The sequence below is a fragment of the Xyrauchen texanus genome, chromosome 19 (assembly GCF_025860055.1).
Source record: "Xyrauchen texanus isolate HMW12.3.18 chromosome 19, RBS_HiC_50CHRs, whole genome shotgun sequence".
NCBI classification, from domain to species: domain Eukaryota; kingdom Metazoa; phylum Chordata; class Actinopteri; order Cypriniformes; family Catostomidae; genus Xyrauchen; species Xyrauchen texanus.
Genome location: NC_068294.1, coordinates 35,415,129 through 35,441,521, shown reverse-complemented (window position 1 = coordinate 35,441,521; position 26,393 = coordinate 35,415,129). Strand labels below are relative to the sequence as shown.

General features: G+C 37.2%; 1 protein-coding gene across 1 annotated transcript; it reads left to right on the top strand.

Moving 5' to 3' along the window:
* On the top strand, positions 1–26,180 carry LOC127660059 (copper-transporting ATPase 1-like). The gene is made up of 23 exons (XM_052150122.1): positions 1–313; positions 2,688–2,814; positions 5,078–5,567; positions 7,078–7,809; positions 8,691–8,900; positions 9,343–9,506; positions 9,589–9,750; positions 10,445–10,521; positions 10,711–10,933; positions 13,739–13,972; positions 14,128–14,219; positions 14,480–14,607; positions 15,207–15,361; positions 16,961–17,095; positions 17,610–17,804; positions 17,932–18,114; positions 19,153–19,363; positions 19,717–19,863; positions 21,429–21,571; positions 21,660–21,863; positions 22,288–22,405; positions 22,500–22,602; positions 24,246–26,180. The coding sequence occupies exons 2-23, from the start codon at positions 2,695–2,697 to the stop codon at positions 24,517–24,519; spliced, it is 4,500 nt and encodes a 1,499-aa protein (XP_052006082.1). The 5' UTR covers positions 1–313; positions 2,688–2,694; the 3' UTR covers positions 24,520–26,180.
* Positions 26,181–26,393: the final 213 nt, after the last annotated feature.

The following is a 26,393-nucleotide window of genomic DNA, read 5'->3' as shown; positions in this document are numbered from 1 at the left end:
GCGTACGATGTGAGCCTTGTGTCCGTGTGAAAGCGCAACATTCCGCATGGATTTAACAATCTGTAATCTAAGAATACACTCTCTTGCTGTGTGTAGACATAACTCACTTTTATTTTTAATTCAATGTGGGAAAACTATTATTATTTTTTAGAAATTGAGGACCTAAATCTCGCCATAGACTGAGGAAAGTCTGCCAGCTAACTGATGCTGGTGTAGAAAATTGGCAGTAAAACTACACTAACAAGTGTGAATCACATCATATGAGACTTAAAACATATGCTGCTGTGATACTGGATCATCACATCGCGTAAAGGTAAATACAAAGTCCTGTCATGTGCTTTTTACATTTGCTTTTCACGTTAGCTTGGTGGCTTGTGAGACATGTTGCGTGTGGATGTTTTATAACATCAGAAAATGATTCTGAAAATCTCTTCCTGAACAAACAATAGGCTAATGTACGAATGAGAAGATTTACAAGTGTATGTAATTATCATTGTATTACACGCCAAAGCATTATGTCATTAATAATATGTACTCAGTTGAAGTTCTAGCACTTTTGTAATTGTTTTGTTTTTTATTATGGATCAATAATTTGTATTACATGTTATAATGGCATTATTAGTCAATTATAATTGTGATTTTTCATAATGTCACACTTTTGTTTTCTTGTGGTGTGACTAAGAATAGATAATGAGATTAAATGACCATTGTGGGTCCATCATTAATTGAAATTGCCAAAACAACCTGAAGATTTCATACAAATACGTACACTACAGTCTTTAAAGACAAAGGACAACTGGCTCTAACAAGGACAGAAAGAGATGTGGAAGGCCAGATGTACAATTAAAAAAGAGGATATGTATATCCGAGTCTATTAGAGTCTCTAGTTTGAGAAATAGACACCTCACATGTCCTCAGCTGACAGCTTCATTGAATTCTACCCGCTCAACACCAGTTTCATGTACAACAGTAAAGAGAAGACTCAGGGTTGCAGGTCTTATGGGAAGAATTGGAAAGAATACACCTCTTTTGAAAAAGAAGATCAAAAAGAAAAGGTTAGAGTGGGCAAATAAACACATACATTGGACAGCAGATCATTAGAAACAAGTGTTTTGGATCTTAACCTCATTGAGCTTTTGTGGGATCAGCTTACTGTAAGGTGTGTGAGAATTGTCCCGACAAGACAGCCACATCTATGGGGTGAAATATCACCTGAGGATCAGGACAAACTGACAGCTAGAATGCCAAGGATCTACAAAGCTATTGCTGCATGTGGAGGATTTTTTGATGAGAACTCTTTGAAGTTCTGAATTTCTTTTTCAAATTTGAATAGTAATTTTTCACATTATTAATGTCCTGACTATACATTGTGGTCAGTTGAATGCCACTTTGGTGAATAAAAGTACCAATTTCTTTCCATAAGAGCAAAATGTGTACATTATTCCAAACTTTCGGCTGCCAGTGTGTGTGTGTGTGTGTGTGTGTGTGTGTGTGTGTGTGTGTATATATATATATATATATATATATATATATATATATATATATATATATATATTAAACTTTTATGTAATTTCTTTCTCCCCTTTTCTCGACAATTTTGGTATGCCCAATTCCCACTACTTATGAGGTCCTCGTGGTGAGGCGGTTACTCACCTCAATCCGGGTGGCGGAGGACAAGGCTCAGTTGCCTCTGCTTCTGAGACTGTCAATCCACAAATCTTATCACGTGGCTCATTGTGCATGACACAGCAGATACTCTGCATGTGGAGACTCATGCTACTCTCTGCAATCCACACACAATTTACCACGTGCCCCATTAAGAGTGAGAACCATTTAATCGCGACCATGAGGAGGTTACCCCATGTGACTCTACCCTCCCTAGCAACTGGGCCAAATTGGTTGCTTAGGAAACATGGCTGCAGTCACTCAGCGTCAATACTCGCTGAGCTACCCAGGCCCCAACAAAGTTTTGTGTAAATTAAACATTGAAGTTTTTATGTAAATAGAATCACAGGCTTGTGATTTGAAAATGTGTAAGTATTGATTAATGCAAGCGTACATTGCCTTGGTCACATATTCTGTCTCTAGAAGAGACATATGCTAGAATAATTAAAATGTGTCAGTAAAATTCAGAGGATGTTATGAAAATTTTAAGCCATGTCTTGTTAACAGTTTGTGAAATTGGCAGGCTTAACAATAGCAAGAATGACGAGAAGTACCATTTTTGGACATTCACCGTGTTAGAACCTTGCTAGTTTTTGAAATACCTTAAAATACCATGAAAACACCTTGGTACATGAATATGGTAAAAATTCAGTAAAATGTTATTACCATTTGATTCCACTTCTACTTTTTATGAGAGACAAAACTGTTCAGTTTTCCTTAGCTTTTATGTTGTACTGCATTTTCTGACCGCTTTATTCTCACCTTGTATCAAGGTTTTGCAGAGTTTTCTTTTGAATTTCACATCTACAACAAGAAAATAGTGTCCAGTTATTTGTACATAAGTTTCACTGTTAATTGTCTTTAGTGATTAAAGATGAATTCTAAATGCGCACAATGCATAACACCTCACTGTTCTGAATCACTTAGAAAGCAGCTTGTGTGTCCGGTGCTAGACACTTTTATGTCATTTCAGTTATTCAGTCATGTTTTTACATGCCCTCCTGTTTTCTGCGATCTTTCAGAGCTGGTATGGCGATGAACACTAACCTATGTTGCGTTACTCTGGGGGTGGAGGGCATGACCTGTGGCTCCTGTGTCCAGTCCATCGAGGGGCGAATTGGTGGTCTGCCAGGTGTCATTCATATACAGGTGAGGGTTAAATCACACCTTATTAACACTAAGGAACATAAATAACTTGGAAGGCTGTGCATTCATTTATTTATTGTGATTACAATGTGTATTATTATCTTTAATAGTGATACACCAACATATTGGCTGATTTGGCCATTGTGAGATTACTGCTATATGCTGATAACTGTGCCCAGTAGACCCATAAAAGGAATATTTCAGGTTCATTGCATGTTAAGTTCAATCAACAGCTTTTGTGGCATAATGTTGATTACCACAAAAATAAATTTCAACCCATCCCTCCTTTTCTTTAAAAAAGCAAACATATAGGTTTCAGTGAGGCACTTACAATGGAAGTGAATGAGGCCAATGCATAAATGTTTTAAAAGTATAGCCACAAGGCATAAACAATATGCATGTTAACATGTTTTAGTTTGATATAATCCCTTACTGGTCTTTTCTGTGTGAAGTTATAGCCAATTTTACAACTTCTTTGTCATGACAATGTAATGCTGTAAATCCTGAAACTCTAAAATGACGATTTAATCAACATTACAGCTCAAATAATACACAAGTTTTAGCAGAAGAATTAATGTAAGTGCTTTTATAAAATTATAAGCTTCACATTACTGTCTTTTAACCCTCCAGAAATTGGCCTATTCACTTCCACTGTAAGTGCCTCACTGCAACCTCGATTTTTGCTTTTTTAAAGAAAAGGTGGGACAAGTCTAAATATAATCAACATTATGCCACAAATGCTGTTGATTGAGTTTAACTTGGATCTAACCCGGAATATTCTTTTAACAGAACTGACCTTCCCCAAATACACATTTACTTTTAGTGAATTTAGAGTAAATATTGGGAATAATAAGTGTTCATTTGTTAAATAGTATTATATATAACAGCTTTAAATTGGCCATCTGTCACCCTGGTCTTGATACCAGTATTGGCATCGGCCTTTAAAAAAACACTAATCGATTAGCCATTAATCTTTCATTTACAAGATTTATCCGGATATATTTATTATATCCAAGTTCACTGATCATACATGATACGATCATATTTTTTATACAGATCTAGCCTTTTGTTCATGTTTACTATTACTGTAACACATTCAGAACTTACTGTCCCAGCTTATGGGTTTTTCCACAAGCATTTGGCCAGCATGAGCATAAATTTCAGCTTTTATCCATAAACAAACAAATATAAACCCAGCTGGCCCACAGATTACATTTCCAGGTCTCCTTTTTCCATGAATCATTGTATAATACTAAACAAAAGGGATTTTGGATGGCTGACAAAGCAATCTGACCGCAATATAAGCCAGTAATAACATTTACCAGAGCCTCCCCTCCAGCAACTGTCCTGTAATTGAACAAATCCATTCGTAATTTGAACTTCGAGACACAACTTAATTGTTGTTAATTCATCCTGCCCTTTTCCTTAAAGCACAGTTAGGGCTGCAGACATGGGTCAAACAAGCTGGTAATTTAATAAGTTGTTGTCTAAGATGCATTTTTAACCTTTGAAAAGCAGGAGCTGACAGTATTGCTATTGACCAAAAGTGTCAAATGCCAAAAAATATCTTTGTTAAACACAGAAACAAACAATATGGTGCTGTCTAAGAGCACAGTCAATTCCCTATACACAAAAAGGCAGCTTTGTCTAGAATTGTGCTTATTGTGCAGAAACAGACTTCATGTTGCAGTCAGGGTTTAAGGGTCACATGATGATATGAGTGAATCACCAGTGTAAGCTGCTTGAAGAATCACGTTCGCAGCGTAAGACACATTTATTTGCTTTGAAGCTAAAATGCAAGTGTTGCACTATGTAATGATTTCATGAGAGTTGTATTGTGCAAGCAAAAGCATGTGTCAATTTTAGTTGCTGGAATGGCGCTGCTCTCCAAGTTACTTTTATTGCGACTTGTGAACAAATTTAGAAGACCCAGATCGACACCATAGGTGTCTCTGGAGTGGAGAAATTCATCTGTGTTTGACCAAACTCCCCACAATCTAAAAAGCTCAAATGCAAGAGTTATGCCGTCTAACTTGTTGGCATGCTATGTTGTGACTATAGTAGATAACAGGCATTGTTAATGGGTTGTGCCTGCAACTTCATGAAAATTAATTGGTCAAAAAGTGTGAACCCTGAATTGACCAATCAGCATCCAGGACTATTTTCTTTATACAGAGAGATTTAGCAAGCACAACCACCAAGTTTAACCCAGTTTACTGTGTAGAAGACAGATCAGGGCATTCATTATGACCTTCTTCTACCTCAGGTGTCTTTGGATCTGAATAACGCAACTGTGATATATGACCAAACTCGCCACAATCCAGAATCCTTAGCAGAGGCCATTGATGATATGGGATTTGAGTCAAGCCTGACAAACGGTACATCAGCACCAATTCCAACAGAAACCAAGGTCTTCAATAAAGCAGGCTTTAGTACGGGCTCAATCCAGCTGGCCCTGAGCAGGCTTGCCCAGAAGAAAGGGGTGGTTGGGACTCAGGAGAGCTCTGATAACCAGGACATGTCTGTCACGTTTGTCCCATCTTTGATTAGTGTGGAACAGGTTGAGGAGTTGATGAGCTGCCTGATTCCTGATGTGACCTGCAGCCCAGCAATCAGTCCACTGGAAGGGCCGACCTCTCGCAGCTCCAGAGGGGTGGAGTTGGTGAAAATGCGAATCGAAAGAATGGTTTGTTTGTCCTGCACCACCACCATCGAGGGCAAGATTGGGAAATTGAAAGGGGTTGAGAAGATCAAAGGTAACATGCTTATTTAATCTTGTGACATTTGCCTTCATTTGAGCTAAAAGTGTCGAATTACAATTCAAAATTCAAATATTTGGTGAATTCAAGATAAAGTGCATTTGAATTTTAGATGTGTGCCAAGTACTGACGAAGGTTTTTGCACAGTTATCAGCATCTCACAGCATAAGCAGTGCGATTTAAAACACTGTGTCAAGAAAGGAGGTCAATTCTGAAATGAATGTTTCGAGACCACATGTTCTGTTGCACTCTGTCTAGAATCCAGTTTGAACAGCACATATTGCAGCACTGGGCTCAGTATGCAGTTACCACTGTGAGGTAGAATCTAAGCCGCAAACGCATTTTCACAACCAAGTTTAACCGAAAACCACTACTATCTGGGAATATTACTACTTAAGCTACAACTGTAAAAACACTGTGGTACCACCTGTATTTAGTAGCTTAAGTGTCAGTATACTGTGCAACACTAAGTTAACATTAGAACTGTTTTTTGAGGCATTCTTTTCTCATTGTACTTAATTACCTAAGATTTGAGAATATAAACTGACTAAATCTTGATCTTAAAATTTGATGCACTTCAGTTAGAAAATGGAATGCATTTTTGTTAAAAACCTAGTTTGTTATTTGAAATTATAAAAAATATACAAAACAGTATAACACTTTGCTCTTTGGATTATATACTGTATATTTGTTGCGCCCTTGTGGACTGATGAGACAACGTTGATTTAAAAATCTGGTAATCACTGATGCCTTGTGGTTTTGTTCTTTTAACTAAAATATGTCTTTACAATTTGAATTTTGGTAGACTAATATTTAAGTGGAAAAATTATAATATAGTTGGTCAGCACTGTTGACAGCCCTTGTTTGAGTTAAAGCTGAAGTATGTAATTTCCAAATGGAATTGCAAAAATAAACATTGTTTTCAATACAGTTTTCTGAAAACACCCCCCTTCAGCCATTGGTCAATGAAAGAAACAGTCCCGCCCCCAACTCATGCCATCAGTTGGGTCTAAGTGGGTTGCTCAAAACAAACAGAGCAAATTTCATAGCACCACAGAAACACAGTGCTTACAGTGTTCGAGAATATTGAATGGCTTACTAATGGTTGGCTCTGCATATTAAGCTGGGACTGGAGAATGTATTTTAACACAGAAAAAGCTACATACTTCAGCTTTAAAAAGCAATGCTGTCAAGTTGAACTTTAACATATTCTGGAAAATTACATCTTGCAATGTGAAGTTTATATGTTTAACTCATTGACATTGTGTTGCCAGTAATTGTAGATAAGAGGTCTTACACAATCTATATGTTTCGCTTTACGTAATCAAGATGACCTTCCTTTCTCCTATCTTGCTTAAAGGAATAGCTTACCCAAAAACAAAAATTCTGGCATCATTATCTCAGCCACATTTCATTACAAATAGGGATGACCAAAGCATTCTAACTACTTGAAATAACATGCCCTCAGTACTGATTTATATTTGTTTTTTTTCCCCTGCTATTGCAGTCTCTCTAGACTCCCAGGAAGCCACTGTACTTTATCTGCCTTACATAATCTCAGTGGACGAGATTGTGAACCAGATTGAGATGGTTGGTTTCAGTGCCATTGTTAAGTCAAAACCTCCTCAATTAAAGCTTTTATCCAGTAAAGTGGACTGCTTGGTCAGCGCTCCAAAACAGACTGCATCCTATTCACAAGAGAATGTTTCAGAGGCATCCACACTCTCCACAATCACAACACTGTTTCAGGTTACAGGAATGCACTGCAACTCTTGCGTGGTAAACATTCAGGACAATATATCTAAGCTGCCAGGTGTGAATTCAGTTGATGTGTCCTTGAAGAATGGGCAAGCTACAATTCAGCATAACCCAAAACAAGTCACAGCAGTGGAGCTACAGAAAGCAATTGAGGTCCTGCCTCCAGGAAATTTTAAAACCCAGTTGGTCACTCCACAAAAGGTATCTTCTCCTCCACCACCAGCCCAGTCCATCTTGCCTTCTACAGAGCCAAACTTTCTCCAGCCGCTGTTATCAGTGGCGGAGATTAATATCGAAGGCATGACTTGTGGCTCATGTGTTCAATCCATCGAAAGCATGATCTCCCAGAAGAAAGGAGTAAGGTTGGCCCAAGTGTCACTGGCCAATCATCAGGGAACCTTTGAGTATGACCCTTTAGTGACCACACCTGAGGAGCTGAGGGAAGCCATTGAGGACATGGGATTTGATGCTTTTCTGCCTGGTGAGTGTATTCCACATCCCGTAATGGAATATCTTCCCTGCTACATACTGTATCTCCACTACTGACAGTTATTGGCTGGTATAAAAACACTCCTTTATGTAATTTATGGTACTTCTTAAATGTATCATAAATACCTCTGATGCAGCACATCATATATGATCCCAGTATTGTAAAAATGACAGTAACAATCATGAATTCCATTTAGTTTTCTGTGGATGTTTTTCTGAGAAAAACTGTATAATTAAACTCTGCCATGTCATGAATGTCTATATTTTTACTGGTCTGAAAAAATTTGCACATTGGGCATTATCATATTTTTTTCTCTCTTTATACTTCCTCAAAAAGAGAGGAAGCTTTTTAGTGCTACTGCAGCAAAATTAAGTGCAAAAGATGTGCATTAGATGTGTAAATGATGATTTATCTATTGTTATTTTCATACTCGCACTGTCACAGAGAAAAGTAGTTTGGTCAAGCAAGCATGTCACCTCATAAACTGGTTAAATGCATGGTGTTTTTGAGTGAGGTTGAATTTACCATGCTATTGCCCTTTACCAGTATACAAAATGCATACTAACTAAATTGTACAGTCAATATTCACAATGACTTATGATCAATTCCAGTTAGCTTCTGCCCTGATTTTTTAATTGACACTTCTCACTCTTGGACAGTCAGGGTTCAAAAGAGTTTTCCCACTGGTAAATATGACATTGTGTTGGAATTTATGTGCGCTTATCTCATAAACACTATCATTACAGCATGACTTTAAGGTGACAATAAATATAAAAAGTATCAGGCCTATACTTTCCTCTAGACTTTTATCTGATTATTAGTGACATCCACTGAAACCAATCGGTGTTAACTTTGTCCTATTACTCAAACAGAAACAAAATTATTGGTGCCTTCAGAGGTAAAGAGCCCATCTGTCCAAAGCTCATCATTATCTCCAGTCTGGTCTCCTGCGAAAGAGAATGAAGTGGAGAGTGATGCTGAGCCATCAACAAACGCAATCTCCAAGTGTTTTATCCAGATCGGTGGCATGACCTGTGCTTCCTGCGTGGCCAACATAGAGAGGAACCTCAAGAACGAGCATGGTGATCTAAGATCTTTTCAAAACAAGCTTGTACCATAAGTACATTTACATTTATGCATTTGGCAGTCACTTTTATCCAGAGCTACTTCCAGTGCATTTTGGGTAGACATTTTTTTTTTATCAGTGTGAATCAAACCCATGAACTTAGTGTCATGAACTGCAGGAACCCAACAAAAGTACATTGTGTTAAAGCATGGTGATATTGTGAAAAATTGGTAGGACACTGAAAAAGTAGAAACAACAGCTCTGATTCAAATCCTAATGAGCTGAAAAGGCAGTTGATTCCAGTGGAGTCTGACAGTATCATATTTCTAAGCAAACAACTATGTAGTCTAATAAGCACCAAAGTACATTGCACACACAAATTTGAATAAGATGTTTTTGAGCAGTCTGTTAAAAAAATGTCAGTGTCATTCATTTTAATTTATGTATTTTTTCCTCAGGCATTTACTCTGTTTTGGTTGCGCTGATGGCCAGTAAAGCTGAGGTTCGATACAGCCCTTCAATCATTGATCCTCAGAGAATAGCGGAGTGTATAAAAGAACTAGGTTTTACTGCCACAGTCATGGAGAATTATGATGGCTCGGATGGAATCCTGGAGCTTGTGGTATGTTAGCAGCTGCTCACATTGATTTGTTACCCATTTTTGTCATCAAATGTTTGTGGATAGTGTTTCTTTTTGTCAATAGATCAGAGGGATGACATGTGCCTCCTGTGTTCACAAAATTGAGTCAAATTTAATGAAACAGAAAGGTGTTGTGTATGCTTCAGTTGCCTTGGCAACTAATAAAGCCCACATCAAATATGAGCCGGATGTGACGGGGCCCCGAGATATAATCAGATGGATCGAGGTGAATATGCAAGCATATGCCATGTTCCTAATAATACATTTGTTCATAGTAGCTCTGTTCCAAAACCTAGTGAGTAGCCCACCTAGATGGCATTTTAAGGCTTCAAAGCCTTTAAGCATCACGTTTAAAATGAAAATAAAACCATTTAACACAATATGTATGTAATATGTAGGCTATTAATGCATATTAGAGTGTCACACTCTTCGTTTGGCAACATGCTACCGACTCTACAGTAGTTTGCTTCTCGTGAGGAGGGTTATTTTTGTGAAACGTGATGCACAGTGTTGCTGCCCCAGTAGAGCATTCCAAATCAGTCCTTTAAGGTTCTATTTAGTTGGGATGCTGCCTAGAAGACAGCAGACATCAAGACAGACAATTCACTAGGTTTTGGAATCGAACTATAGGTGTATTCTATATGAGGAACTTTAAAAACGAAATCACTGCACCATGTGTTCTTAAATGAATAGCTCACCCCAAAATTAACCCTCTAATCATTTATTCACCCTCATGCCATCCCAGATGTGTAGGACTTTCTTTCTTCAGCTGAACACACATTAAGATTATTAGTAGAATATCTCAGCTCTGTAGGTCCTACATATCTGGGATGGCATGAGGGTGAGTAAATGATGAAAGAAATTTTGGGTAAACTATCCCTTTAGAAAGAGTTTATAAAATTCCATCTTTTACTGGACAGAATATGGGATTTGAGGCCTCTCTGGTGAAGAAAGATCATCCTGGAAGTCACCTGGATCACACCCAAGAGATCCAACAGTAAGTAGCACGAGAAAATCAGTTCATTGAATATCTCAAAGTGATCTGTTCATAAAATGGTTACCTAAAAGAAAATTCTGAAAATTCCACTCTGTTTGCTTTGTTTGTTCCTATAAAAAAAGATGTTTCCGAGGGATGAAAGTCTCTCTTTCTGCCTGTGTACAAATATTATTTACTCTTTTCTCCCAGGTGGAAAAGATCATTCCTCATCAGTTTGTTTTTCTGTGTGCCTGTTATGGGCATGATGACCTACATGATAATAGTGGATCACATGATTGACATGTCCCACCACCATAATGCCACAGCCGAGGACAGAGAAAAGTACCACTCCTCCATGTTCCTGGAGAAACAGCTTCTTCCTGGTCTTTCCATCATGAATTTGATCTCGTTCCTCTTCTGTATACCTGTGCAGGTTTGTTACATATTATTTGCAGGATTTACTAATGCACTGTGGGAAGAAAATGTTTCACTATCTATATATAAATGTATATTTCACCTAAAAAATGAAAATTCTCTTAATACTTAATGACTTTCATGTCACTCAATACCTGTATGACTTTCTTTGTTCTGTGGAACACAAAAGCATTTACTTGTAGCTCTATCAATAGCTCCTTTCTCGCAAACAGTCCCGGTGCTTTCGCAATAGGAACTTTCTAGATGAGAACTTTTAAGAGGAACGGTACACCAGATGAATCTTTTCCCTCTTGTATTCCCACACACAAAAGGAACCTCTGTAGTGATGTCATCTAGGCAATTGGAAAATCCTCAATCCTCTGAATAGCAGGCTAGCAGCGACAATTTTCTTTACAAATGGCGGCTGCCAACTCTTCGCATTTCTCAATGCTTTGTGAATCTTACATGTTTTACCAATCACAGGTTGCATCACCTTGCACAGTCCCTCTTCTCCCAAAAATGCCTACCCCAGAATAGGAGCTTAAAAATCCCTCTAAACAGTAAAGAGGAACTGTAGTTCCTCATGCAAAAATGACAAAAGGTGGTAATTCGGAGTAAATACCTAAAACGTGTATTAGCTCCTGCAGTAGTTAAGGGCCTAATGCAATTATAATTAATGGGAACTGGAGCTTTCAAGCTTAATTAAAGACATAAAAGCACCATAAAATTGGTCAATATGACTTGTATTCCAAGCTTTCTATGAGGAACTGACTGAAATTTAAGTCATTAATTGAAAATCAGTCTGAATGATTTGTTCATAAAGCAGACTGATCGGATTTATAAAACTCATTACCGGTTTGGAACGACATGAGGGATTATTTTCATTTCAGGTGAACTATTTCTTTTCATTTTATGTTCACCTAAAGTATGCAAATGCAGCATTTGGTGGCACTTTATTTTACAGTTAAGTATACTTTGTTGGTACCTATATGGTAAATATGTTGTACCTACAGACAAATGTGTAGTAACAAGAGATACTTACCTGAAGTGTTTGTAAATGGTAACTAATATGAAACAGGTAGGTGTGGGGTTATAATAGGCACATACGTTTGCTATACGTACATGGTAACATACAAAACATTACTGTACTTACCAGTGGTACATACATGGTAAATATGTTGTACCTACAGACAAATGTGGCATAACAATACTTACTATCTAAAGTGTACCTACATGGTAATTAATATCAGACTTTACAGTACGTTTCAATGCTGCACACATTGTAAGTATGTAGTACTTACAGACACTTGTGGGGTAATAGCAGGCATTAACGTACAGTGTATGTACAGTACATGCTAAATTATGTGAAATATTACGGTACTTACGAAAACTTCAAAAATGATAGAAATTAGTAAGTCCTCATGGTACATGCTTTGGAAGTTGGATGAGGATTTTACATAGAACCTAATGAAACACAGCAGTAAATATACAGTACTTCATAGGGTTCGTAATTTGTCATTTTAAGCCAGGACTTCTTCACATGACAACTGGTAAAGTCAAGTGCAAATATGGTATGGTCTGGTAGCTACTGCATATGTCCAAAATGAGAACTCTCAACACACACATAATTATTAGGTATGTCATCAAATATCCCTTCATGAATTGCCAGAAATTACAAGGATGTAAGGAGCCAATGTCATGGTACATATCAATCAGTTAAGAGAATCAGTGTTCAGTTAAAGATTAAGTTAGATAAGGTGACTACCTGAATGATTTGAATGACCAGGTTATCCCATTGATGTATTTTTTCTTCCCTGATGGCACGGGCATATTAAGGGACAATAGTGCCAAGATTCATCAGGCTAAAATTTTGAGTGGTTCAGGGAGCTTGAAGAATCATTTTCACACCTGAATTGTCCACCACAGAGTCCTGACCTTAAACCCATTGAAAGTCTTTTAGATGTACTTGAGAAGAAGGAGTGGTTCGACTCTCCCATCATCAATACAAGATCTCTGCCAAAAATAAATGCAACTCTAATAGAAACATATGTTGTGACATTGCTAAAGGCGGTCCAACGAAATATTAGAGTATGCAACACTTGTTTGGCCAGGCAGTGTATTTGCCATGTATGCACCACTGGTAAGTACAGTAATGTATCATAAGTCACCATGTACGTATAGTACTATGCAAAAGTTTTAGGCACTTAAGATGTTTCACAAAAACATTTGTCTTAAAATGGTTATTTATATCTTCAGCTTTAGTGTGTCAATAGGAGATATACATGTTAGACTCCCCACAGAGCCCCCCACTGAACTTTGTGTGAGTCTGAGATTACATAAAGAGACAGAAGCAATTGAGACATCCTAAATAGGTAGAAGAACTGTGGTGAATTCTCCAAGAAGCTTGGAACATCCTATTTGCCAACAACCAAGACAAACTGCAGGTGTACCTAGGAGAATTTGGGCTGTTTTAAAAGTAAAGGTGGTCGCACTGAATATTGATATAGCTTTCTTTTATGTTTATTGGTCTTTGTATGACAATAAGTGGTAAATGAAAACTATATATGTCATTATTTTTTAAGACATCCTCACTATGCAACATTTTTCACATGTGCCTAAAACTTTTGCACAGTTCTGTATATGATAAGTAAGTGCCTGTTACTACCCCACACTTGTCTGGAGGTACAAAATATTTACCAAATACAGTATATACCAAGAAAGTACATGTACTGTAAATTAAAATGCTACCCAGCATTTTTTCATGAAAGATCTCTTATCTCTTTGTAGTTAGTGACCATGCCTGTGTTACATCTTTTTCCTGCAGTTTATTGGTGGGCGGTACTTCTATTGTCAAGCCTTCAAAGCTGTCAAGCACCGGACAGCCAATATGGATGTGCTCATTGTACTAGCCACCACAATAGCATTCACATACTCTGTGGTGATTCTCCTGGTTGCCATTTTAGAGAAGGCAAAGGTGAACCCCATCACCTTCTTTGATACTCCACCCATGCTGTTTGTGTTCATCTCGCTAGGCAGGTGGCTAGAGCAAATAGCAAAGGTACTCATCCTGCTCATGAAAATATTTGTGTAGACTAGAAAATGTGAACAAGCATTTCCTGTTAAACATGCTATTCATCTACCTGCTCTGAATTTCCTTGATTCCTCTGCCCTTAATTTTATTCAGTTTTACTTTTGTTTTGTTTTGAATCCCAGAGTAAGACCTCTGAGGCTCTGTCCAAGCTGATGTCTTTACAGGCAACAGAAGCTACAGTTGTTACACTGAATGGTGATATGTCTGTGTTAAGGTTTGTCTTTCTTTCACTGTTTCATGTGATTACAGTGCTTGAAAACCTATTAAAGATGATCTAAAAACGTATTCTTTTGCTTCCTTAGAAGCACTGGTATTTTCTTCAGGAAATGCAAAGCTGTTGTTTAGTTTGTATTTCCTTTAAACAGAAAGCACACTTCCTCCACCCATAAAAATGTCTCTCTCTCTCTCTCTCTCTCTCTCTCTCTCTCTCTCTCTCTCTCTCTCTCTCTCTCTCTCTCCCGCTCTCTCTCTCAGTGAAGAGCAGGTGGATGTAGAGCTGGTACAGAGGGGGGATATCGTGAAGGTTGTGCCTGGAGGGAAGTTTCCAGTAGATGGTCGAGTGATTGAAGGACACTCCATGGCAGACGAGTCTCTCATTACGGGTTAGAGAGGACATTTGTCTACTCTCTGAAAAAATGCAATCCAGGGATTATTAGTGTTCATATATAGGATTAGGGTCTTCAACAAACCCATTGCCATAAGTATTAATCTTCAGAGTGTAACACACCTTGCATCTGTTGAAGAGAGGTGTCCGTTTACCTTTCTATGCAATCAGACTTGATTTTATCATCTGGCGAAACAATACATTTAAAAATCCCATAGACTTACTTTGAAGAAGGGATCCGAGCCACATCTAGGGCCCAGAATATAGAAAGTCTGTATAGAGACTCTTTTAACTTGGGCCAGTAAGCAACCACCTAGTAATGGCCATGCAACCACCCAGAACATCTTAGTAACTGCATAACAAGGCTCTGGCAACCACCCACATCAACCTAGCATTGTGGTGACGAGTTTTTGACTGGCAAGCACCTCTGACAAGATTTTAAATATGAGATTTCTAATATTGTACATATGTTGGAAGGAGAAGATCCTTTTTTTTTTTTTTTTTTACTTAAAAAAAAATTCTGTGGACTATTTCTATTTTCCAATATGTGCAGTCACTGAAATGTGGTGGTATAATTTTGTTTTTCTTGTGGTTTAGGTGAAGCCATGCCTGTCACTAAGAAACCAGGGAGCATAGCTATCGCAGGCTCTATAAATCAGAATGGCTCTCTACTCATCAAAGCCACTCATGTGGGCATGGACACCACCCTCTCTCAGATCGTCAAACTGGTGGAGGAGGCACAGACTTCAAAGGTTTTAAACAGACAAATTTCTAAACAGACATGTCATTGAACAATAACTGATTCACATTCATAAGATTTTTACAGATAAAAGCCTTCTTATTTTGTTGTAGTTCCTCTAAACTGAAAAAAATGCTTTCAGTTTACATGATTTAATCATGTACAATGGTTCCACATGAATTAATTAAGTTACATCAACATATTTTTTCCTCTTGGTTTCGCTCACTAATTCTTCATCAGAAAACATCATTTGTTTATGTAATTTCAACATAATGGAATTAAGTTATTTTTAAATGACCTAATTAAGTAGCCTCAAAGTAATTTTATTTGTGTCCTTAACAAGCTTTCATTTCTTTAGTTTTACATAATATTTTGTCACATTTCTGATTTATGTTGTAAGGTTATGCTAATCAGCACATTTTTTGCTTGGAATACCATACATTAGCATGCTAAATGCTAAGAAGATATTGCTCTTTGAGTAAAGCAACACAGCTTGTTGTTTGTGTACCGTTCCTCAATCTAAGCAAAAGCTCCACTTTTCACCACTATGGTAACCCAGCGGAACAGAATCGGTTCTAATTCCCAAAATAACCACAATAACACTTTACAATAAGGTTGCACTCATTAACATTGGTTTATGCATTAATGCCCAGGTATGTGCATTCTGGATCTTCTCGCCCACTTTTCTGACCTCGAACAAATAGGAACACTTTCGACACACTGCTTTGTGACACTCTTTTAGTACAGGTAATGCCTAGCGCATACGCAGACGACGCGCACAGATGAGGACCTCGTGCACAAGTCTAAAATCTAGGCAGTGTGCGGTCAAGCCGAGCAGCTGTGCTGATGACGTAATTTGCGTAATCATACTGTGCATGGAGAGATGTGCAACGCACACACCCGAAGTATACTTGGGCCTTTAGGCATCATGATCTAACAATTAACAATATATTTTTTAAATCGTGTATTAACCTTTGTTAACAATTGTTCATTGTTAGTTCATAGTGCATAAACTAATGTTAACATGTACAACTTTTGATTTTTTTTTTTTTACTATTTGTAAACTAATGTTAACAAATGGAACATTATTGATAAGTGTTACCATAACAACATTTAAACACTATTAAGTCACCCCCTTTTCTCATTTGGCTAAAAAATGCATAAAATAACACTTAATTTCACAATGTTTAGTTCCTGCGACTTTAATTAACATACTTACCAATTTAACCAATTAACATACTTAATTGGTTCACAATGACCTTACGTAATGTAATCCAGTAGAATGCACATTTTAGAGATTTACATTAATCGAAAGTAAAGAAAACCAAGTTTAGAAGAGAACCACAAATTTGTTGTGTAGATCACAAATAAAATGATTTAGTAAATTGGACAACCTGGTTTTCCAGTTTTTTCAGTGTATTGTACTTTACCTATACTTTACTTATTGTTACCTCTATAAAATCACGTCTAATAATCAAAAAAGTATTACAAGGGATATATAATGAGTACTTATATTTGTAGCATGGGCAGTTTTCCAGTATATATTTTCATCCAGCACATCAGACTTCACGTTTGATCTTTGCTTTACCTTTTTTTTACTTTCCAACCTCAGGCACCAATTCAGCAGTTTGCAGATAAGATCAGCAGCTACTTTGTCCCGTTCATTGTGGGAGTCTCCGCTATAACTCTGATAGTCTGGATTCTGATTGGTTTTGTGAACTTTCCTCTGGTGAAAAAATACTTCCCTGTAAGTGTATCTGCTTGACCTTGCATGAATTTTGCTTCATGAATTTGTTACCCTTCTGAAATTGTTTAGTTTGTTTTGTTTTGGTAAATTGTCCTGAAGTGTTAGGGTTAGCATTTTATTGTTAGTCACAATGTAGTTTTTCATGACCATTTTCTAGCCTTTCTCTGATCCTGAAACAAGCTGTTTTGCTACTTCTCAGCAGACTTCTATATGTGAACGACCTCTGTTGTGATTGGTTAACCTCTTTGAATGTGAAACGCCAATGCCAGGCTACTGTATATTGATTTGGTGGGCAGTCATATGTTAACGAGCTCATGATTGCGGCATCAATTCCCTTTTGGCACCTTAGTTTCAATAAGCTTTGCGCACATTTGATTATGTCTAGATTGTATATTACATTGTACATTTGATTTCAAAAGACATATCTCCATACCTGAGGGCTTGGGTCATTTTAATTAGAAATTTGACCACTTATATTCTCTCTTTGAATGTCTTTAAATGTGTATCTTTGCAGGGCTATGATAAGAGCATCTCTGAAGCAGAGGCAGTCATCCGCTTTGCCTTCCAGGCCTCCATCACTGTGCTCTGCATCGCCTGCCCCTGCTCACTGGGTCTGGCCACACCAACTGCGGTCATGGTGGGAACTGGGGTGGGAGCTCAGAATGGAATACTCATCAAGGGAGGAGAGCCATTAGAGATGGCACACAAGGTCAGGGACCAATCCTGTTTAGTCATTGTAATGTTTTTGTGTGTAGCTACTAAAGTTTTTCTCTGAGGACATGTAATGAGATTTCATTAATTAGACAACCAGTTTTTAAATGTGTGTGTACTTTTAGATTCAGACTGTGGTGTTTGATAAAACTGGCACAATCACATACGGGGCTCCCAAAGTGATCCAAGTGAAGATGCTGGCCGAGGGGAATCGAATGCCGCGCTCTAAACTACTGGCGATTATTGGCACAGCTGAGAATAACAGTGAACATCCACTGGGTTCTGCCATCACCAAATTCAGCAAACAGGTCAGTTTGACTGATGTGTTGTTTCCTTACAAACAGTGATTTTGGTTTTACAATAAATATTTATCATATTATTTGCTAATTTTATTTCATTATTCCCACAACTGCATTATTCTTGCAAAGATAAATCAAAACGATTGCCCCTTATTAATAATTAAAAATGTGGTTGCCCCATGAGAAGATTTCTGTCAACAGGTTTGTTTTTATAAATTGAGGTAAGACTCAAATTATTTCTGATGGTAATCGACATCATGCCACAAATGCTGATGATAAAGCTTAACTTCTTTTTAAATTGGAATGTTCCTTTTAAAATCCAAATATGAAATGTTGAATTTAATATCCAAAAAGCCTGCATGCGTGATTAGCACCATTGGATGCAATAAAAGCAGAGCAAATAATATATGATTAAATAAGAAAGAATATTTCAGTTACCCAGATAAACCCAAATGTCTATATAAAAATGCTAACTGCAAAAAAGAAAAGGGAAAAAAAAGAACTGTAATAAATTATATTAATTGAAAATATAGTGTCCAATGTCCATACACCAGCCATTTCTGTAGTATTTTTCAGTACAATTTGTTTTTTGGGTATGGAACCTTTTCACAGACTATGATGCGTTATTTACTAGTATAAATCTAGCAAACTTGTTTAATTAGTGTACATTTATAACATTATGCTTTCTGTTGTATTACACAGGAATTAGTTTATAAATACTAGTTACCACAGCGACTGCTGTAATACACTGCTCTCTATTTTTTTCTTCTTGTGAAAAGTCGTGGAAAAATATAAATACATTTTTCTTTTGCTGTTGGAGCAAATGGGTAAGCAAAAATAATACTGTAGAAGTTTACTCTGCAATAGTTTACTTCCACATTCCAAACCCGGAAATGTATAAAGGGTACATTTTGTGTAGTTGACAATGTAGCTATTTTAAAGGACATTACTTGTGTCAGTATCAGTATTAGTATTCGCTGTGCACCTCTAATTTGCATGAGAGTCTGTATTTGGCATCTGGATTTACAATGCTCCCTCTGTGTTCAGGAGTTGGGCACAGACTTTCTTGGCACCTGTACAGATTTTCAAGCTGTGCCAGGATGTGGCATCAGGTGTCAGGTTAGCAACACAGAAAACTTGCTGCGGAGAGAAGACAGTGACAGTGAGGAGAACCAGCGCAATGCTGTCCTGGTCCAGATCAGTGATACCAGAGCCCACATCAATGATCACCCACTCATCATGGACCCACAGCCACTCAGTGAGTGTCACATGACCACATCCCCAGGGTTTGAAAGCAAAGTCAGCTTTTGTGAAGTGAATTCAAATCTCATTATTTTGATCTATTCCCATTAAATGCCTCACCTCCTGTAATAGCTTCAGAAATGTTTTGTAAAACATTCCCTACATTCACAAGATGCATCACTTAGTTTAAACGTTCACCACTTTTTTGCTGTTTTAGTCACAGCTTAGGAACATCCATTAGAATTTGTAAAATGTATCATTTGTAATGAAAATGCTTTGCAACTGTGAAATTCCATTCTGAAATCACTATCAAACATTCCAAGTGCATTGTTTTGAAAGCATCTGGTAAACTGTAGTGTGCTGTTTCAGCTGTGGAACAGTCCGCCTCATACATAGTGCTAATTGGGAATAGAGAGTGGATGAGGAGAAATGCGCTGCAGGTGCGAGCAGATGTGGATGAAGCCATGATGGAGCACGAGAAGAGGGGACACACTGCTGTGCTGGTGGCTGTGGATGGTGAGTGCAGATATTTTTTTATTCTTTGTCATTGCTCATCTCATTTCCTCCAGACTTTGCTTACTGGATATAATTAATCCTTAAGACTAAAGTAATTTACTCCCAGTTTCATACTCCATGTGTCTGGAGGATATTCAAGGCCAAATAGATGTGCCATTCACGGAAGGCATTACCAGTGCTTGGAAGGCAGCAAAAAAAGGAATTTACAAGATTTTTGGTTAAGATCAGTCACAATTCGGTATGTAAATGACATCCATGACATCCTTGCTTGCAGTTAGCAATTTTCAAAATGTAATCTTACATTTCTTAAAATGCATAAAGTTTATAGAAACCAAAAATGCAGCAGACCTAAAGCTGAAATTATCTACAGAATGTAGGTAAATGGTTGGAGTTTAACCCTTTAAGCTCTGAAGGTATTTTTAAATATTTCCTGTTTCAGTGGCATGCCCAAAATTAAATGCTTATAACTTTACTTAATAAAAATAAATCAATAAATACAAAAACAAAGAGGGTCAATTGTTTGGTGTAATTTTTTGTAAACTTTTCAAATTATTAAATAATATAGATTATGATACTAATGAGACTTCCAGCCTAAGAAACTGCTGAAAAACCACAAAAACTTGGGCCACAATTTAAAAAGAATTCTGAATTGACATTATATACCTATAAAAGGTATCTTCGAAAAACTTGATCTAAATCATGTCACCTGTAACGGAGTAAAATGTTGTGTTGGAACAACAAAGCTATCAAAAGTTATTGCATTACAAAAACATTTATCCTAGTGTCCAAAAATGTCACAAAGTGTCCAAAAGCCTCTCAAAACAAATAAAACATAATAATTTTACTTAAGAACTAATTACACATGCATACAATGACTAAAGGTATGCTCTCTCTCCAAAGCATGCAGACATGAGTAACGAGATCTCATCAAGTTCCATTCTGTGCTGTTTGAGCCATCACTGAGTCTGTGTAATGTACTTGGCGCCATCTACTGGTTGCCATATGTAATTAGAGTGAACAATCCTCTATGCCCATATTTGGATGACTTCCACCTCTGTTTGCAGCAATCTGAATCCTAATACAATTGGTTTAGTGTTCTACAATGCTGGACAACATACTACATCATTTCCGATAAAGTCATCTGATCCAGGAAAGCTAACGTGTTTTTTTTATTGTGTGCTGTATGCACATTATGCTTCCTGTGTATTATCTAATGATCTATTTATCCGATTACATTGTGTGTCAGCTCGTTTTAACAGGAATCCCCTTTAAGTTATAGTATGTACTATCTTATGTTCTGTGTATTTTCTGTAAAGTTAGAAGCGAAAAACGCGGCTTATAAGCTTTTAAAAAAATACCTATTTTGTGTTGGACATGACTGTAGTTAATAATGATATAATTACGGCCAATCCAAGCTTAAAGGGCTATTGAATTGCAGAAAAGTGTGCTGTGTTTAGTACAGTGTTTGCCTTGTAAAAGAACTGTAATAATTGCATCAAGCAGTGTAAAATGTTAATTTGTTTATGCTGAAGATGACTCTTTTTGCTGTTCCATGTTTTTCTCAGGTGAGCTTTGTGTCATGGTGGCCATCGCAGACACGGTGAAGCCTGAAGCCTGGTTGGCTGTGCATACTCTAACAGCGATGGGGCTGGAAGTCATACTGATGACTGGGGACAACAGCAGAACAGCCCGAGCTATCGCTGCTCAAGTACCCTTATTATCCCTTTCATTAATATTTATCCCCACTGCAGCAGTACATTTAAACAACTGAGCTTATGTTGTGTTTTTGTGTCCAGGTGGGCATCAGGAAGGTGTTTGCTGAAGTCTTGCCATCTCACAAGGTAGCAAAAGTGGAGCAGCTCCAGCAAGCAGGGAAACGGGTGGCCATGGTGGGCGACGGGGTGAATGACTCCCCCGCACTAGCAATGGCAGATGTGGGCATTGCCATAGGCACAGGCACAGACGTGGCTATTGAGGCTGCAGATGTAGTGCTTATCAGGGTATGAACACTATAGTAACTTAGTTAGATGTTGTGGATAAAACCCGTAAAAGTCAAGGCTTGCATATACAGGACTGCTCTAAAGGTTTAAAGGAGGGTTCTGGCTTCAGTACAAGTTAAGCTAAATCAGTAGCATTTGTAGCATAATGTTGATTAACACAGAAAATTATTTCGCCATGTTTCTTGTTTATTAAAAATTAAATAAACTGCGGTTACATTAAGGCGCTTAGAGTGGAAGTGATGAAAATGTTAAGAAACACACAGTTTCAACAGTTTAGCCACAAGACGTAATCATTATACATGTTAACATGATTTTTGTGTGATCAGCATTATAAGCAATACTACTAGCATTCAGCTTAAGATGGCAGTGACTTTTTTGCTGATTGATGATCTTGATGTGTTTTTCTACTATGACTTTCTCTTAGAATGATCTTCTTGATGTGGTTGGGAGTATCGACCTTTCTAAGAAGACAGTAAAGAGAATCAGAATCAACTTTGTATTTGCACTAATCTACAATCTTGTGGGAATTCCTATTGCTGCAGGTAAAAACAACTATATCAAACAAAGCTAGCAGATAAAATGGTTAATTCTTTGTATTATTGGTTGAGTTGCATTAATAGATGCTGTAATTTTCAGGTGTGTTTATGCCTGTTGGTCTGGTGCTTCAGCCCTGGATGGGCTCCGCTGCTATGGCTGCCTCCTCAGTCTCTGTGGTGCTGTCCTCTCTCCTGCTAAAATGGTAAGCCTTGCCGATCTTTCTGCAACCTAAACGTCATGAGAAAATTAACAAATTACATATTGGTCGGACATCAATGTTCCTGTCTAAGAGTGCGGTTCTTAGCCAGAATAAGCTGCAATGTGGACCAGACTTGCAGATAGTTAAATCATTTGTCTACGAGAGACAAAATGTTAGATGCTGTCATCAAAATGGTGCAAAATTCTAAATTGTTTAAATGAGCACATTTAAGTTAATTTTAACATTTAAATGATTTTGTCAACTTCTGTTTTTTCTCATCAGAATTTTGACTATGATCTGCTATAGTCACTAATGGTTCTCAAAACAAGGCATTGCATTCTATCAATGAACAATGAAATGTATGACACCATAACAGTAAAACATGTAAAATTCAATGTAAAACAGTTTGACTTAAACATTTTTGTGATCATTAGGAACAGGGGAGGATTTTATTAGATGAAAGTCTGCGTAGGTTGTATTTTAAGTATTCAACACATCTCTGCACAGCATCCTAAAATACTGTGTGTGACTTTACGCAGCCGAAATGAGATGCTCCAAAAGGGTACGTCTGCCGCATTTGTACATACTGTACATCCTGCCTCGGACAAATTCAGTTCAATTGCAAAATGGATTGCTGTGTTTGGACTGTTGGCCAATGATTCAGTGACTAAGTTTATACAGACACCAGAAAGCTATTTCATTTACATGCACTATATAATTGGCATGCTCTTTAGTCCCGTATATATGTGGATCGGTAAGTTAGCAGCTTTCTCCACAGCAATGGAATTTCCCCACCACGCTTGTGTAAATAACAAACATGGTATCCGAGGAAGACTTTACTACTTTATTTTCTGTTGCTTAAATTTACTTCCAGATATTCCAGAGTTGTTTCTGTGTTTGTTTCCTTAACTTTCTACCACGACCTGCAGCAAAATTGTGCTGCAATAGTGGGGTTTCCCTCTTACCTAAATCTCCGGGATTCCCTCCAATTTACCAGCATATATATATATATGTGTGTGTGTGTGAATGTGAGGGATGGTCGATATTTTACATTGGTGTGTATATTGGGTATAGTTTATAGTGTATGTGCTTTCCCCACTGTACTCACAGAAATGTTGAATTCTTACCGCTTTGTTGACTTGTTGTTGGGCTCCATCCTAAGACGTTTGTTATCCAATAGGTTTATGCACATGTGCACTCCTCAAAAACCTGTATAAACGGTGCTTATGTGTTTTCCTAACCACATAAGCCATGTTCCCCAGGAGAAACCACTTTCTCTTAATCCCTTAAACGGTCATTGATTCAATGATGCTCAATGATATGAAAATAAACAATACATTGCCTTCTAAAACCACTTTTTGTATTGCTTAAATGCTTTAGTTGTTTGCCACAATAATGTTATGTATTTTAATTGTCTAAATTATCATATTCATTATATATTTAAAATGGATTTAAATGTAATTATTGTATACATTTTTATTGAATTATTTTTATTTGGGAACCTTTCTTGGCAAATAATGACATATGTGATTAATACGGTTATAAATGAGCACATCATGTAATTAATTTGATTAAAATTTTAATCTTTTGAAAGCCCTAATTTTAAGAGGATTGGATAAAATAAGGCTCATTTCCTGTTTCCGCAGTTACACTAAACCCAGCGCTGAGAAACTGGAAAGGCTATTGGGCGAGGTAAGAACACAAGGCAGTTTGACGGATGTCAGTGTTCATATTGGGATGGGAGAGCTGCGCCGCACCTCACCCAAACTCAGCCTGCTGGACCGCATTGTCAACTACAGCCGGGCCTCCATCAACTCACTACGCTCAGACAAACACTCTCTCAACAGCATGGTCCTTAGTGAGCCAGACAAGCACTCTCTGCTGGTAGGCGATGCTAACTGTGATGAGGAGACAGTTTGAAGGTGGAGTGCATCTTGCAGGGGCTACTTACTTTACCTCAGTGCCTGTTAGAGAAGGAGAGCTACATCCAAAATTCAATCATTTGATGTTCTTGCTGCTTGGCTTAGATTGAGCAGCTTTAGTTGTCCTTTCAATGGCCATTTGCATCACTAGAGGCTTTCAATTTACTGAAAGTTTACTTTCAGATTCCATTATACTTGTTGGCCAATTTTTAAGATGACATTCTAAATAAGGAAATTAACTGTGCCGCAGATTGTCCAGGAAAAGGTTGAGAAATCTATTTTATTTTTGTGATTTATTGTGTTTTATGGTAATGATTACCGTTAAGTGAATATTTATTACATTTATTTATATTGTATTAGCATACTGTTTAGTTGGACATGAAGGAGTGTGAAGTTTTTTTAGCAATGAACAAATTAACTACATTTTATTGCTGTTAGTACTGAAATGCAGTACATTCCAAAGAAAGCAACTTGCCTGCTATTTTAGAGGGAGCAAAAAATTGTCACTCTTATGGTCGCCATTCACTTATAATGATGGGGCCCGAACTTGGTTACCAAGAAAAGAAGATGCTAAACCATTTTAAACCATTCATGTCATTATAAGATTTTCAGCACATTCATTCATTGAAACTGTTTTCTGCTCTTAAGCTGCCTTTGCTCTTCTGTATTTAAATGTGTGCTTGTCAACTTAGTTATTCAATATTTTAATGTTTTCACTTCAAAACCCAGCACTTTGTGTGAACTGAGATTGTAACTAACATTTTATGAGCAGGATATATTTGTATACAGCTGTGTGTATTAACACTCTATAGATACATAAGTATTCAACACATCACTGCACAGCCTGAATCAGGTTACTGAAACAGATTGCTGGATTAGCGACAGTTCAAACTTTTTAATTATGTTGTGGATTTTTATTTTCCATTTCCATTTTGAGGATAAAATATCAAAACAGTGGTAAGAAAAGGAAGTTTTGTTACTGTCTTACTGAAGGTCAATTAAGCGATGCAGTCTTCAAACAAAATAAGTGCATTAGGAAGTAATTTATTGTTCACACAAATGAATGGCAATTTTACCCATATGTATTGCTTGTTTTGCCAAAATATGTTAAATGTTGATGATCTGAATATCCTGAAATTATGATTTATGCACTTGATGGTTTCACTAACTGTGGTCTGAGACAAATCTTTTTGTAGTTTTTCAACATATTCTTTAAATAACCAGCCAGTTTTCTATAAGCTGATATAAAATGGGTTATTTATTCTTCTTGTGAGCACAAACATGAAATCAACATTCTGCTTGGCTTCTCCCTGAGTCTGGTCAAGAATTAACTTCAATTTCAGTTATGCTTTAGCTAGCACATCATTTATTATATACATCGGTTTTAATTAAAGGTGCACTCAGTAACTTTTGTCTTTGTGTCGTTACACTGACACTTAGCGGCTTGATTTAAAATCAATAGTTTTCAGTTTCAGATGCCATTGTAGAAGTGTAGTTTTCACAGTAAGCCATGATTACTTTAATCAATGAGTGAAAGTATTAAATAACAGGGCAGTTATTGATACTATGCAAGCAGTATTCGGCCTCTCCATGTAGAATAAAACAGCTTTTATAAGGTTACTGATAAGACTTATATGAGTCTTCATTTAAATGTGATTGGTCATGATTTCCAAAATATATATAAAAAAATGTCAATTAATGTCTTTAGAAGTTAAAACTTTTTTTAATTTATAAAAATGACTGAGTGCATCTTTCTTACTGAAAGCACTGATCTTTGGGTAATATATGTATTAATGAAATGTTTTGGATTAATCCATTCAACATGTTCAACATGAGGCATTCACTTATGTTTGGGTGCAATCTCCTGCTCAC

Coding starts and splice junctions, on each gene's coding strand:
- LOC127660059 (XM_052150122.1), top strand. CDS start 2,695: ATGGCGATGAACACTAACCTATGTTGCGTTACTCTGGGGGTGGAGGGC. Junction 5,568..7,077: donor AGGGGTTGAGAAGATCAAAG/GTAACATGCTTA, acceptor CTGCTATTGCAG/TCTCTCTAGACTCCCAGGAA. Junction 19,864..21,428: donor TGTGCTGGTGGCTGTGGATG/GTGAGTGCAGAT, acceptor TGTTTTTCTCAG/GTGAGCTTTGTGTCATGGTG.